At 40.8% G+C, this 12,834-nt stretch overlaps 1 protein-coding gene across 6 annotated transcripts in view; it reads left to right on the top strand.

Moving 5' to 3' along the window:
* The window catches only part of Mgat5 (alpha-1,6-mannosylglycoprotein 6-beta-N-acetylglucosaminyltransferase), a 359,457-nt gene that overhangs the window by 233,153 nt on the left and 113,470 nt on the right, over positions 1-12,834 (top strand). For all 6 annotated transcript variants that reach the window (XM_070024198.1, XM_070024207.1, XM_070024236.1 and 3 more), the window contains exon 10: positions 3,915-4,048. In XM_070024198.1, coding sequence (XP_069880299.1) covers positions 3,915-4,048 — 134 coding nt within the window. The remainder of the gene's footprint in view (positions 1-3,914; positions 4,049-12,834) is intronic.

Here is a 12,834-nt window from a genome sequence, read left to right as displayed (position 1 = left end):
TAAAAATGAGTTGTTAGAGCTGTCTGAATTCATGTTGGGTGATAGCATATTCTGTAAATTGTATCATCAGATCTCATTAGGAACAAGCCCATTAGATCTTTGGTCTTGGGGAAATAAGTTGTAAGTTCTCGGTAGATAGAGAGAGGTAGATATGTATGTGTGTTGTGTACATGTATGTATGTATACACACAGGAAATTCAATTAAATATTTGTTAAATATCAACATATGACTAATATTCTACTAGATATTGCCCTTCTTCTTTTGCTCCATATGAAGGCTTAGGCATAGAAGACATGAAGGAGATAAGATGAAAATAGTCCAAGATCTAGTGTGCTTTGCATCAAAGTCTAAAACTAGAAAGTAGGCCCTAGCTAGGCGCCTATAAACATCCATCTCATTTTAATGTGGCCAAGAGCAAAAAGAAGGTTCCAGGAATCATTTGGCATTGCTCCTGAGGTCCCTGTTTAAGAAAAGGCAGCTGACTGGGACACAGGGCAATTATCTTTTTAAGTCATTCCTGAGACTACAGACACATGAAAGGTATTGAAAAGATGACATAAACATCAGTGCTCCAAACATAGTTCCAAAACATTCATAGAAAGTGATTGAAGAAGGAAAACTGTAATGTTAAACCTCCTATCTCTTAGACAGAGGTCAGTTCCTTCTGCTGATTTAGAAAATAAGCAGAACCTCAAGTAAAAAGATGTAGAAATATAAGTTATGAGATTTATCCTATCATTATAGTCTGCTATAATTGCTAAGAACCCAGCCTCCCATTTCCTGTATCTCTGCTCTGTCCTGAAGTCCTGGCTTTCAGGAATTAAGCCTCTACTAGATAACTTTTCTCATCAAGGTTTATTTAGAAAAAGTAACAATAAGAAAGCTCCAAATTCTAGACCCTAAGAGTGAATGACAAGGAAGTGGAGGGAGCTGAAGCCTTCAAGGCAAAGCTCCATGATGCTGTAATCTGCATCATGAAATGGCAATCAACATGTGTCCCTGCCTTTCCTACTCTAACTGCAACCTTCTATACAGCTACCTCCATCATCTGAATACTACCATCTTTCTCAGAAGAAAATGTACTGGCTCCACCCACTCCTTTTGCTTCTCATTTCAGAAAGGAAAAAATATCTTAAGAAATGGGAATGTTGTATTATGAAGAAAGAAAGGATCTTATTCAAAGAGCATTGTGGGAACAGAGCACTGATGGGTTTCTTATTACCCCCCCCTACCCCGTTCTTTTTCTTGGACCATCTCCCTATTGGCTGGCAGGCTGATGCTGTCCTTGTAGATGCTGTGAAAATTGCCAATCAGCACCTAATGGTATATACCAAATAGTTCCAGATATTCAGGAGGTTGAAGCAGGATGTTCAGACCAGTGTAGGCAGCATTGCAAGACTCAAAAAAAATTGCTGTTATGATAAGGGCTCTTCAATGGAAGAATCACCTAAGAATCCTAAAGAGAGAGTTTTTCCTGTGGTTGCTTGTCTTTTACTCTGATCATTGAAGATTCCTTTCTCCTCTTCTTTATATTTTCTAGAAAAAGGGCATAAGAAAATTAGGCCACAAAACTCATTATTTATAATTGTACTCCCTAGAAAAGTCTACTCTGGTGTTTGGATTTATTTTGTTCAAAATTCTATATTGGCTGGGCACTGGTGACTCATGTCTATAATCCTAGCTAGTCAGGATGCTGAGATCTGAGGATCCCAGTTTGAAGCCAGCCCAGGCAAAAACTGTGAGACTCTTTTTTTTTTTATTTTTTTTATTTGTGAAACTGTGAGACTCTTATCTCCAGTTAACCACTCAAAATCCAGAAGTGGTACAATGGCTCAAAATGGTAGAGCACTAGCCTTGAACAAAAGAGTTCAGGGAGAGTGCCCAGGCCGAGTTCAAGCACACAACTGACAAAAAAGAAAAAAGTTCTATATTGAAGTAAACATAAAAAATTTTAAGAATGTGACATTGTCAAAGAAGAAATCAAAGTGAAAAAATGAAGGCAAAAATATATATTTGTTGATATGTATTAAGACACATATATATATATATATTCGATTCTCACAACAACACACACACACACACACACACACACACACACACACACACACACACACACACACACACACACACACACACACACACACACACACACACACACACACACACACACACACACACACACACACACACACACACGTTATGAGAATGGAAGCTAGGTGCCAGTGGCTCATACTTCCAATTCTAGCTACTCTTGAAGGTGCGATCTGAGTATCATGGTTCAAAGCCATCACAGACAAGAAAGTCTGCGAGGCTTTTCTGAAATTAACTACCAAAAAGCTGGAAATGGAGCTGTGGCTCAAGTGATAGAACACCAACCTTGAGCAAGGGACAGTACCAGGCTCTTGAGTTCAAGCCTCAGTACTTGCATTTAAAAAGAAAGGAAAAGGAGTAGGAAAGGGAAGTAATTGAGTTAGCTCCTTAAAAGCCATGGCTATTATCTAATTCTACACTGTCTTTATAACTACTGATCCTTCTGATCCATTGGTAAAAGTTATTCAGAAGTATCATTGATAGATAAAATAGAGCTGTTTCTATTGGCCTACCATGAGCTTAGTATACATGAATGTTCTGTGAATCTGTGATAGAATCATTGCAACCCAACTCAGGATATTTTGTTTTAGTAGTAATTTTTGTTTATTCCTTTATTCCAGTTAGTCACTCTTTGTGTTCTCTCAAAGTGACCAGAAAACTGTTGTTGTTTGCTTTTAAAGGGCCACCTGGGAAATGCTCAGGCTTTGGGGCTAGGTGTCCACCCCAGCATAGTACAGCAGGAAAGCAATGGCTAAGGCATAGACTGTGTGTGAACTGCACTGCAGGATGTGGCTGGAGCCAATAAAACTTTATTTTTGAAAGTAAAAATAGGACTTCCATATAATTTTCATGTGTCACAAAATATCCTCACTCTCTGCTGTTTCTAATCATTTTAAAATGTGAAAACAATTCTTAGCTCACCGCCAAACAAAAAGAGATGGTAGGGAAGATCTGGGCCTCTTTTAAGGCCTTGGTGGAATAGCTGCATGAGGTTTTGTGTTTCTTTAGGCTCTAGGAAGAATGAACCGTTTTGTTAGATACAAGAAAAACCCACCAGTGCCTATTAGATGAGATTCTTGTCCATTTTGTGTTGCTACAACAGAGTACGTGAACCTGAGTAGATTATAATAAAAAGTAATTTTATATCTCACCATTCTAAAAGCTAAAAAGTGCAAATCAAGGAGCTACATAAAGACAGAGATGAGGGAGGTGTCACAGGGTGAGGGAAGAGGATCAAGCAGGCCCAGGTCCCTTCCTTCGCTTACAAAGCCATTAAGGGCCACATGGGGTCCATCCTAAAGATTTCATTACCTCCAAGATTTAATTACCTCCTGAAGGGCTCATCTCCAAATTCCATCACCATCTAAATTTGAGGACTAACTATAGTAACTATGAGGATTAACTGTGAATGTGAACTCAGACTAGAGCATAAGCTTTACCCATTTCCAGCTTTGTGGTGCTTGTCATTTCGATGGCATTACATTGTTCCTTTCTGATTCATCACCTATCTGAAGCAACTTCTGTCTACTGTGTGGTGGCTCCAGTTCTCAGGTGCACATGGGGACTTTTGAGATGGAAGCTATACTAAAACCTTAGATAGTAGATGTCCCTCAGAGATAGTGTGCCTGAGGACCAGGCTTTGATTCTCCATACCACAAACAAACAAACTGGTATCTTAAAAAACTTAAGATATCATTTGTTGGCTAGTGGAATGTTTTAACTTAAAGAATTCATCCTTGGAGAAAAGGTTAAAGCTTTTTTTCCCCTTGTGAACTTTAGCGTCCATGTTGTAGTCTCACACACAGCCCCTTTTTTCTTTCAGGTGCATGCTCCGAGTCCTTGATTCCTTCGGTACTGAACCAGAGTTCAATCATGCCAACTATGCCCAGTCGAAAGGCCACAAGACCCCCTGGGGAAAGTGGAATCTGAACCCTCAGCAGTTCTATACCATGTTCCGTGAGTATTCACCAGAATGAGCACCAAACATAGATGGGAAAATTAATTAGATAGCCATCTATTTGGGTTGTGATTGTCACAGCCCTTAGCGGAAGACATGTATACTGTTTAACCTTGCCTTGGGAATAATTGATTTTTTTTCTTTAATTACAATGGAAAGCCCATGTGAGCATTTTGAGAAAAGTGAGAAAGTGTTCTAGAGAAGTGTTTGACACAAATGATCATTAGAAACCACGTCAGAGAGGACTGGAGACACAGCACCGCGCATGCCTCATGACACACTGAAATTGTTCAGTGTCCCCTTCGCGCCTAATAGGGAATGGGGTCTCTCATCTCACCCCACTTTCTAAACAGCCAATTCTTAGTTATTTAAGCACCAAATTTTGAAAGAAAACATTCTAGCCTTTCCTAAGTTGATCTTTTCTTCACTCAGTTTCATACATTGCTAACTTTTTGGGGGGCAGGAGACAGTACTAGGGCTTATAAAGGGCATTGCACCTGCTAGGCAGGCCCCCTACCACTTGAGCCATACCTCCAGCTTTTCCTGTTTTCTCTCCTATTTTTTAAACAGAGTTTCATACTTTTTGATCCTCTTACATACACTTTCCAGGAAGCTGGGAATGCAACACTGATTGTTTTGGTTGAGATGGAGTCTAGTGAACTTTTTAAATTCCCCCCCCCCCCCATGGCTATCCTTAAATCACTATCCTCCTGATCACCTCCCAAAGAGCTATGAATACAGGTATGAGCACATCTTGGTGCCTTCCTGAATACTGGCCCCCAAATGACCTTTTTCCTTCTCTTGCGGACATGATATGTTGCACTCATGCTGACAGATGAGAAGCTGACTGCCCTGCTGCCAGCCTCTTCAAAATTTGGCATTTGTGGGTATTCCTGTCCCTTAGCCACCATTTCTTCCTGTTGATTTTCCTTGACTTGTCTTCCACCGTCTTTTGATGTAGCTGAGGAATGTAAAAGCCAGGCAGGAAACTTGATAGCATCTGTGCCAAGCATAAATTTATTACCAATACACCATAGTGAAGTTGAAGTTCTCTTTTGGAAAGAAGAGCCCACATTGATTGAGGTGCTCAGAGTAGAGAATTCCCATTTTCATCCTGAGATGTCCATGGGTTACTGAGATGTTAATCGGTTTGCTCGGTTGAGGAGACACCCAAGAGATCCCTGCAGTGCCTTTTCCCCTAAAGGGTCCATAGAACACAATGGTTGTATGCACCCCGTGGGTGCTAGGTATAAGAGGGGGGAGTTGAAAACTGAGAGGGCCACAGCTTCAAGAGCTCATGCTCTGTGTCATGTAAACATAGCGTCCTATTGCAAGCTGCCCCTGGAGCACAATTCAGGGCCCAGCTAATATTTGGCACATTAGGTGACACATTAGGTGACATGAGATGAGAGTTAGAATTAGCCTGTGGTTTGCCTTTTCTGTGACACTTGGAGAAACTGGAAAGAGGGTCACCTAGCTGCCTGAGAAGTGGCCTGTGTGTTCGCTCAGTCAAGTGAAGTAAAATGCTACTCTATCCAAAATAGCCCAAACTGCCAATGTGATGTGACAGGCTTATGCCTTCCAAGACATGGCTGTTAGCCTTATGCTTTGGTCTTGAGGAGAGAGGGTTCCAGAAAGTATGGAGTTCAGTTTTTACTGATCAGGGCTTAAACTCAGGGCCTCTAATTCTGTCAGAGTTGGCCTCTATCACTTGAGCCATGACTCCAGTCCAGCCTTTTGGTAGTTAATTGTAGATGGACTATCACAGATCTTTCTGCTTGGGCCGACTTGGAATCCTGGTCCTCCAGATCTCAGCCTCCCAAGTAACTTAGGATTATAGGTTTGTGTACTCAGCTTAGACTTCTCTTTTTCAGCTGCAGAGTTTGGAGCCTTGAAAATTTGACTTTGCATTTGTTTTTGGGGGTTTTTTTGGTTGTGTTTTTTGTTTTTTGTATTTTCTGTTTAATGACTGGAGGATATTAGCAGTCTTAGTTGACTGAACTGAAAGAAGTTGACTATTTAAAACACAACCAAAGATGAAAACAAATTTCTTTTCATCAGGGATGGAGGGATATGCTTCCTGATTATAACTCACAAATCAGGAAAATGAGACACATTTGACTGACTATAAACAAATTAAAAAGTACTTGCATGTCAAAATATTAACAACCACCTATAAATATCATAGGCAAACAGTGTTTTGACCATATATTCATAAGAGTAAGTAGCTAGATTGTTACTTGAATGCCATTACAGATACAGTTGTAAGACCTAGGATTTTCAGTATATCAGAAATAAATACCATATAATCTTCGGTTTGCATCCAAAATATTAATGAACTTATGCTTTCTTTAAAAATAAAATGTTTCACTGGAACACTATTGATTGTATTCCTTGCAACTCAGGAGGCTGAAACCCAGAGGATCAAAGCTAGTCCATGCAAAAAAAAAAGAAAAGTCCATATGACTCTATTTTCCAACTAACCAGCAAAAAGCTATGCTACGGGTATGGTTCAAATGACAGAGAGCCAGCTGAGTAAGCACCAGACCTTGAATTCAAACTCTAGTACTAGCAGGAAAAACAAAATACATTTAAAGTTCCATACTTTGAAAAGGACCTGAGGACTGGTAGTCAGACTGGTATTCCCTAAATGTATTTTCTGATTCTAAAAAAAAAAAAAAAAAAAAAAAAAAAAAAAAAAAAAGAGCCTCTTCCTAGAACAATAGCCAGTCACAGCTTGAGACAAGGGAGTATTTAAGATTAGTATTATACCAGAAGGCAAAGCAGCTAAGACTGATTCCAGTGGTGCAGGTTGGGGGACAAAAGACCCCAAAGTACAGTTGCTTAAGCATTAAAGAACACTGCAACAGACTGCAGTCAAACAACTGAGAAATGACAGTGGGTCCAGGGTGAATAGCCATGCAGGAAAACTCCACAAAATGCAGTCTGTCACTTTTGTAAGTTGCTAGGACACACCGCTCATGACTGCAAACTCAAGTGGAAAAAAACAAAATCCCAGATTTGATATTCCTGTCTTTTTAGCACAAATGATAGCTGAACATAATCAAATGGTTGATGAGAAAAAGTTGTTAATCATGGGAAAATCAGAGCTAATAAATGCAACGGGAATGAGGAATTAGAAAATCAGCATTTTGAAACTTAATGAGAGTGGAGCAAGGCATCATCAGTGCCTGCAAAACCCATCAAGGAACAGGTTGATGGAAAACTCTCATGGATGAAGCTGTCTTGAATGGAGGAAATATGGAAATGAGGATGGAAATAAAGCAGTTTGAGACATTCATCATGTTGAGCTGTCTGGGCTGGAGAATGTGCTACAGAAAACAGTATCTTCTGTACCCCACAGCTCAGAACCCCCACAGTAAACTTGGATGCTCCCTTATCAGGGGTCTCTTTCCCACATGACAGAGTAGAGTCCCATACAGCTGGGTGACTGTGGCTATTCTAGTGGTCTGCAGAGAAAGACTATTTCTTCGAGCCTAAGAAGACAATGTCAGGGCTGGGTGTGGTAATACATACCTGTAATCCCAGCTACTCTCTAGGCAAGGCAGGATCATAGTACAAGATCAGCTCAGATGAAAAAAAAAAATGTTAGATGCTGTCCATCTCAAAAAAAAAACAACAAGCTGAGCAGGTGGGGAACTTCTTCTATAATCCTATTTATTGGGGTGTCGGAGGGAGGAAGATCACAGTCTAAGTCTGAAGCTGAAACAGTGCTAAGACTTATCTGAAAAATAACTAAAGCAATACAGAGCTGTAGGCCATAGTTCAACTGGTAGAGTTCAAACAAAGCCCAGTAGCATGGAAGGAAGCGAGGGAAGAAGGGAGGGAAAGAGGGAGAGAAAGGGAAGAGGGAAGAAAGGAAGCAGGGAAGGAGTGAATGCAGGGAGGGAGTCAAAATTTTTATTCCCTTTTTGAAATGAAACAAACTTGTGCGTGTTTTATATATATATATATATATATATATATATGGATAGTAATCATTATGTAATTGTATAAATATACGTATAAATACGATCACATCAAGAGCATCAAGTCTCATGCACTTAGATTGTTTTCTGTTCTTGGAGTGCTGAATGAAAAGTTTGTAGTGTGGAGAAGCAAGGTTGTACATGTGAAATGGATTCCACAAGTCCAACCTCTTAGGAGGTTTCACAGCGTTCTGGCACAGGTGCAGCAGCGAACCTCATATAACATAAAGACATAAACAGATGGTTCCATGCTTCAGAAGTGAAAGAAAATAAGCTGGACTGGCACATGCTTACTTTCTTTAATATTCAGGCTGCATTTCTTATTTTAAGGCTTTCATTCCTGCTCTGACTTACTTCTCGCTAAACCCACAGGGTTTCTACAAGTTGAGAAGCCTTGTTTGTAGGTATGAATTTTCACTCATATCTCAGACGTTCACTGGGATGAGCCTCTGCATGTAGTCTGTTTGCACTTGGGTGTTTCAGAGTGCACCAATGTGAATTCTCCCTGCTACCTTCCAAAGCAGCTTCCACAGGGACCAGGTGGCTGGGACACAAGGCCATTTGAGGAGGCTAGTAAGTCTGATTGTTGCTCCTTCTCATCTCTTTTTCTGTGTCACCCTGGATTCCACACTAGGCACTGGCCTCCACAACTAATTCTCAAAAGCCCAGCTTGGGTTAAACTCTTCCTTCCCATGCTGCATCCCTTTTTTCTGCCCATGGCTTGTGTTCAGATTCCATAGCAAAGTGGTATCAACCTCTGGCCTCAACAGCCTTTCCTTCTCTTCCTTCTTGAATACTTCCCGGATCCCTTTGAAGACCCCAGACTCCTCACCTCTCTGCCTCCTTCAAGTCACCATTACAGCAAAATGTGTTTTCTTTAAGACTGTATTTCAGGGACTTTTTCTCTTTCCAATCGAATCTAAATAGAAGGATCAACACATTACACCAATGAATTACCTCCCCATATAAAAGGCCCATGTTAGCATAGAGTAACCATCTAGTATCTGTGTGTATAGTGCTGGGAATCAAACCCAAGCCTTATATATGCTAGGTAGCCGCTTTACTACTGTGCTACTTCCCCAGCCCATGTATATTTTTACATGAAATATTACATTTTACTTCATACATGCTAAAATTTCACATCAGATTTTCCACTTAGTGTATCCAACTCCTTCTGATGATTCTACTCAGACTTGAAAAGCATTTCCAATACTGTTTTATTTTCTTAACTTGTATTTCTTTGGAATACATTGATGTTTCTTGTAGAGAATTAACTGTGGCCTTTCTCTGCTCTCTGGGTTGGCTTTAAATCTATGTATCATTTCTGTCTGACTTGTTTTAGGCTTCTAAAGACAGTCTTCATTTTCCCCCCATAGTCTCAAATATGACATGTGATACTTGGGTTAACATTTAAGAAAAAAATTGACCCACAAAGAAAAGTGAAATAGAGAAAGCATTTTCCTATTATGCTTAAAGGAGAAAACTAAAGCCCTAAAATTCATGACTTACTCTGTGCATTATCTCCTACTTGAATAGCTCTAATTATCCACAACACCCACTTTCACCACTTCTGCTGGCTTATAAAAACATTGGCTGGGATAAAAACATATACCTTAATTGAATATTTTTCTGGCTTTCCCTGGAGACCGTGGCTGAACAAGGCAGTGGCATCCATGATGAGACTTTGGCCTCTTGGTTTCACACTAGCTCAGCTCATACCTCATTTTCCTATCCTGAAAAAGTATCAGTAAGTTTTGAAACTGAGGCCTCTTGGTAACTTCTCTCTTTGTAAATGTCCATGGTCAATTTCCCTTTGCCTAAGCCAAATCTATATGGGGTTTATTTTATTTAAGTGACTGCGATGGTTTGACCTTCTGAGTGCTTCATGTTGAGTGTTTCTTAGAAGGTTCCAAGTTTGAGACAGAAAGACAGAGCTAAAAAGAGGGAGTTGAGTGAAGGAGAAACTGTGGAACCTGAGGCTTTTCTCGTGTAACTTCTGAAGACTTAATTTTTTTTTAATGTTTCTGTCTCACTGTAACATGATCCTTACTGGGTGTTCAAGAGGTGATGAAGCTTGAGTAGCCTTTGTTTGTTTTTCCTTATGAGAGTGAATTCTTTCCTTATGTGAATTTGTGTTACACTGGAATCTTAGTAGTTGGTTTTATCCAGTTGTCCTAACACTTGCCTCTTGATATCTGTGACTCTGTAAGCACAGTCTTATTTTCAGAGGGGTCAGGGGGGCATCACACCCCTCCACTTTAGAAATTATAGACACAGTTGAGAGAAAAAACGAGAACTAGATTCAGAATCCAGGGACACCTGACCTGCTTATCCTAGGACTCACACCTGGGTATTTTTCCTTTTGTCTTTGCTGTTGATGGTAGTACTGGGATTTGAACTCAAAGTCTTGTGCTTGCTAGATAGCCACTCTCCTACTTGAATCATGGCCTTTTACTTTTAGTCCTTAAGTCTACCCTGGTTCCTACATCTGTGTCCTGTGTCTTTCTGGCTTCTCTTATGCTGTCTTGCCTCGTAGATTTGAGGCGTCATTTAGAATGTCAAGTTTTCTCTGGCATCCCGGCCAGTGCTTGTCCTGTTCCTTTGCCTAGCAGCCACTGTACCCCCATGATGTCCCAACATGTGCATCCACATGAGTCCTGCTCATCCTTTGAAAGCCTTCCTACAGCCAGCACTCTTGAATTTGGTCCTCACAGGACCAGGTTCCAGCCCAGATCCCACACTGTACACTCCACCAACATGATTCCTGCTGGGTCCTCCGGGCCTTCACAGCATTAATGTTAAATGAATTCTGTGTTGAATTAATAAAGAACCTATAGACTCAGTTTTCTTCAGTGAAGTTAATTAAAACACAAGTCAGAACATGACACTACTCCACAGGCCATGGCTCCCATACCTCTTGCTATAGGGAAAACAATCCATTCCATGGGGTCCTGTATGGTCCTGTGTGGTCTGTATCCCCTGCTTTTCTCCTTCCCTCCCTCTCCCCTCCCCCATTCTTTTCTTCCCCCTCCTTTTTCTTTTCCCCTCCCTCCCCCCCCTCTCTTTCCTGTACCCCTCATGGGGCTTGAACTCAGGACTTGGGCACTGTCCTTGAGCTTTTATGCTCAAGTGCTCTACCACTTGAGCCACAGTCAGGATGGAGGGCTTGAGGCCTTTATATTGCAACATCAGAACAGAACAGTAACTTATGGACCAAAGATTTAGCCTGACCAAATAAGAATGAGCTCATTTACAAATGAGCCAGGTCCCTTTCCTGCAGGTGGTGAACCTGTGGCTATATCTAAGGATCACTTGTTCCCCTGCCAATTTTATGTTCAGGGCATGATGGGCAATGAAGCAATTTGTGACTCAAATGGCCTGTGGGGCCTTTGCTGCAGAGCTGAAGGGCTCCTGCCTTTGAATTGTAAGCAGGCCCGTAAGTAATAGGGTCAGCCTTGCCGCTTCTCCTGTCTGAGTCGCAGCCTTCAGGAGTGATGTTCTAAGGAGTCCAGGCCGTTCTAAATTGTTTTTTGACACTTGAAGAATTTTCTCTATGTGCCTTCTGCGAATAGTTTCCACATTCATCTTTCAGTTCAACTGTGTTACAGCTTCCGTAGTCAGCACTGCAGCCTCTGCTTCAAATCACCTAGCATCAGCACCATTTTTGAAAATCAGTTACATCAGCATCAATATAAAGTTTCAGAGTACACTAGTAATACAGACTTATCTCTAGTTGTACAAAGGAGTTGACATTCGACAAAGCAATTTGTGAATACAGGGCATCTTGATCAATGTCACCCCTTCCAACACGCTCACCCATCCCTCCCAACCCAGGGTTTCCCCCTCAATTTTCTTAATTTTGTAGGATATGTAATGAGGTATTGGGGTTTTTTTGTTTTTTGTTTTTGTGGGGTTTTTTGGGGGGGGCTGGGGGTTGCTATTATCAAAGCAGTTTGATCAGGTCTTTTTCTGTCATATTTGTTTTCATCATCATTGAAACCAACAGGAACTTGATGTCCATATGGCAGCCAAATTTCTCCCAAATTGGGTGTGTGCTTGCGCGTGCATACACGCCTATACCTGTGCATGTGTGCACATACACAAATGCTGGTACTAGGGCTTGAACTTGTCCTGGGTGTGGTCCCTTGACATTTTTACTCAAGGAAGGCTGATACTCTACCTCTTGGAGGCATAGCACCAATTCTGGCTTTCGTGGTTTATTGGAGATAAGAGTCTCGTGGATTTTCCTGCCCGGGTTGGCTTTGAACCATGATCCTTAGATCTCAGCCTCTTAAATAACTAGGATTATAGGTTAAAGCCACCAATGCCCAGCCTAGCCCAACATTTTTTATAACACACTCAAAACTACAAGAGTGAGTGAAATGTATCCTAGAAACGCACTACCAAGACTTCATAGTCCATTAATTGTCCTATGACACGTCATAGGACATGTCATTTCTTTAGCCACCAAAAAAAAAAAAATCTGTAGGTCCTTTGGCATGACATCATTAAGCAGAGTTGAATTTTATCAAAAGCTTATTTCATTTGTCTCTGTTTCATAGATGACATTGGATTTTTTTTTCCTCTAGCGGAATATGCTCATTGAAGGGATTATCTACCTATGCTTGTCTCATTCACTGGTATAACCCTGAATCCTAAGTTGTAGCCTGACTCCTAGTCAGTGCTCAATTAATGTGCTATGTGTTGAATGAAAGACAATAAACAGAATCCTGTGATACTAGCTAGGATTTTAATGTTTCTGTATTTGTTTCCCTTCTTTCTAGTATCTACTTTGT

Source organism: Dipodomys merriami, unplaced genomic scaffold (genome assembly GCF_024711535.1).
Source record: "Dipodomys merriami isolate MVZ:Mamm:240054 unplaced genomic scaffold, mDipMer1.0.p SCAF_1, whole genome shotgun sequence".
NCBI classification, from domain to species: Eukaryota; Metazoa; Chordata; class Mammalia; order Rodentia; family Heteromyidae; genus Dipodomys; species Dipodomys merriami.
This window is presented reverse-complemented; position numbering and strand designations above follow the sequence as displayed.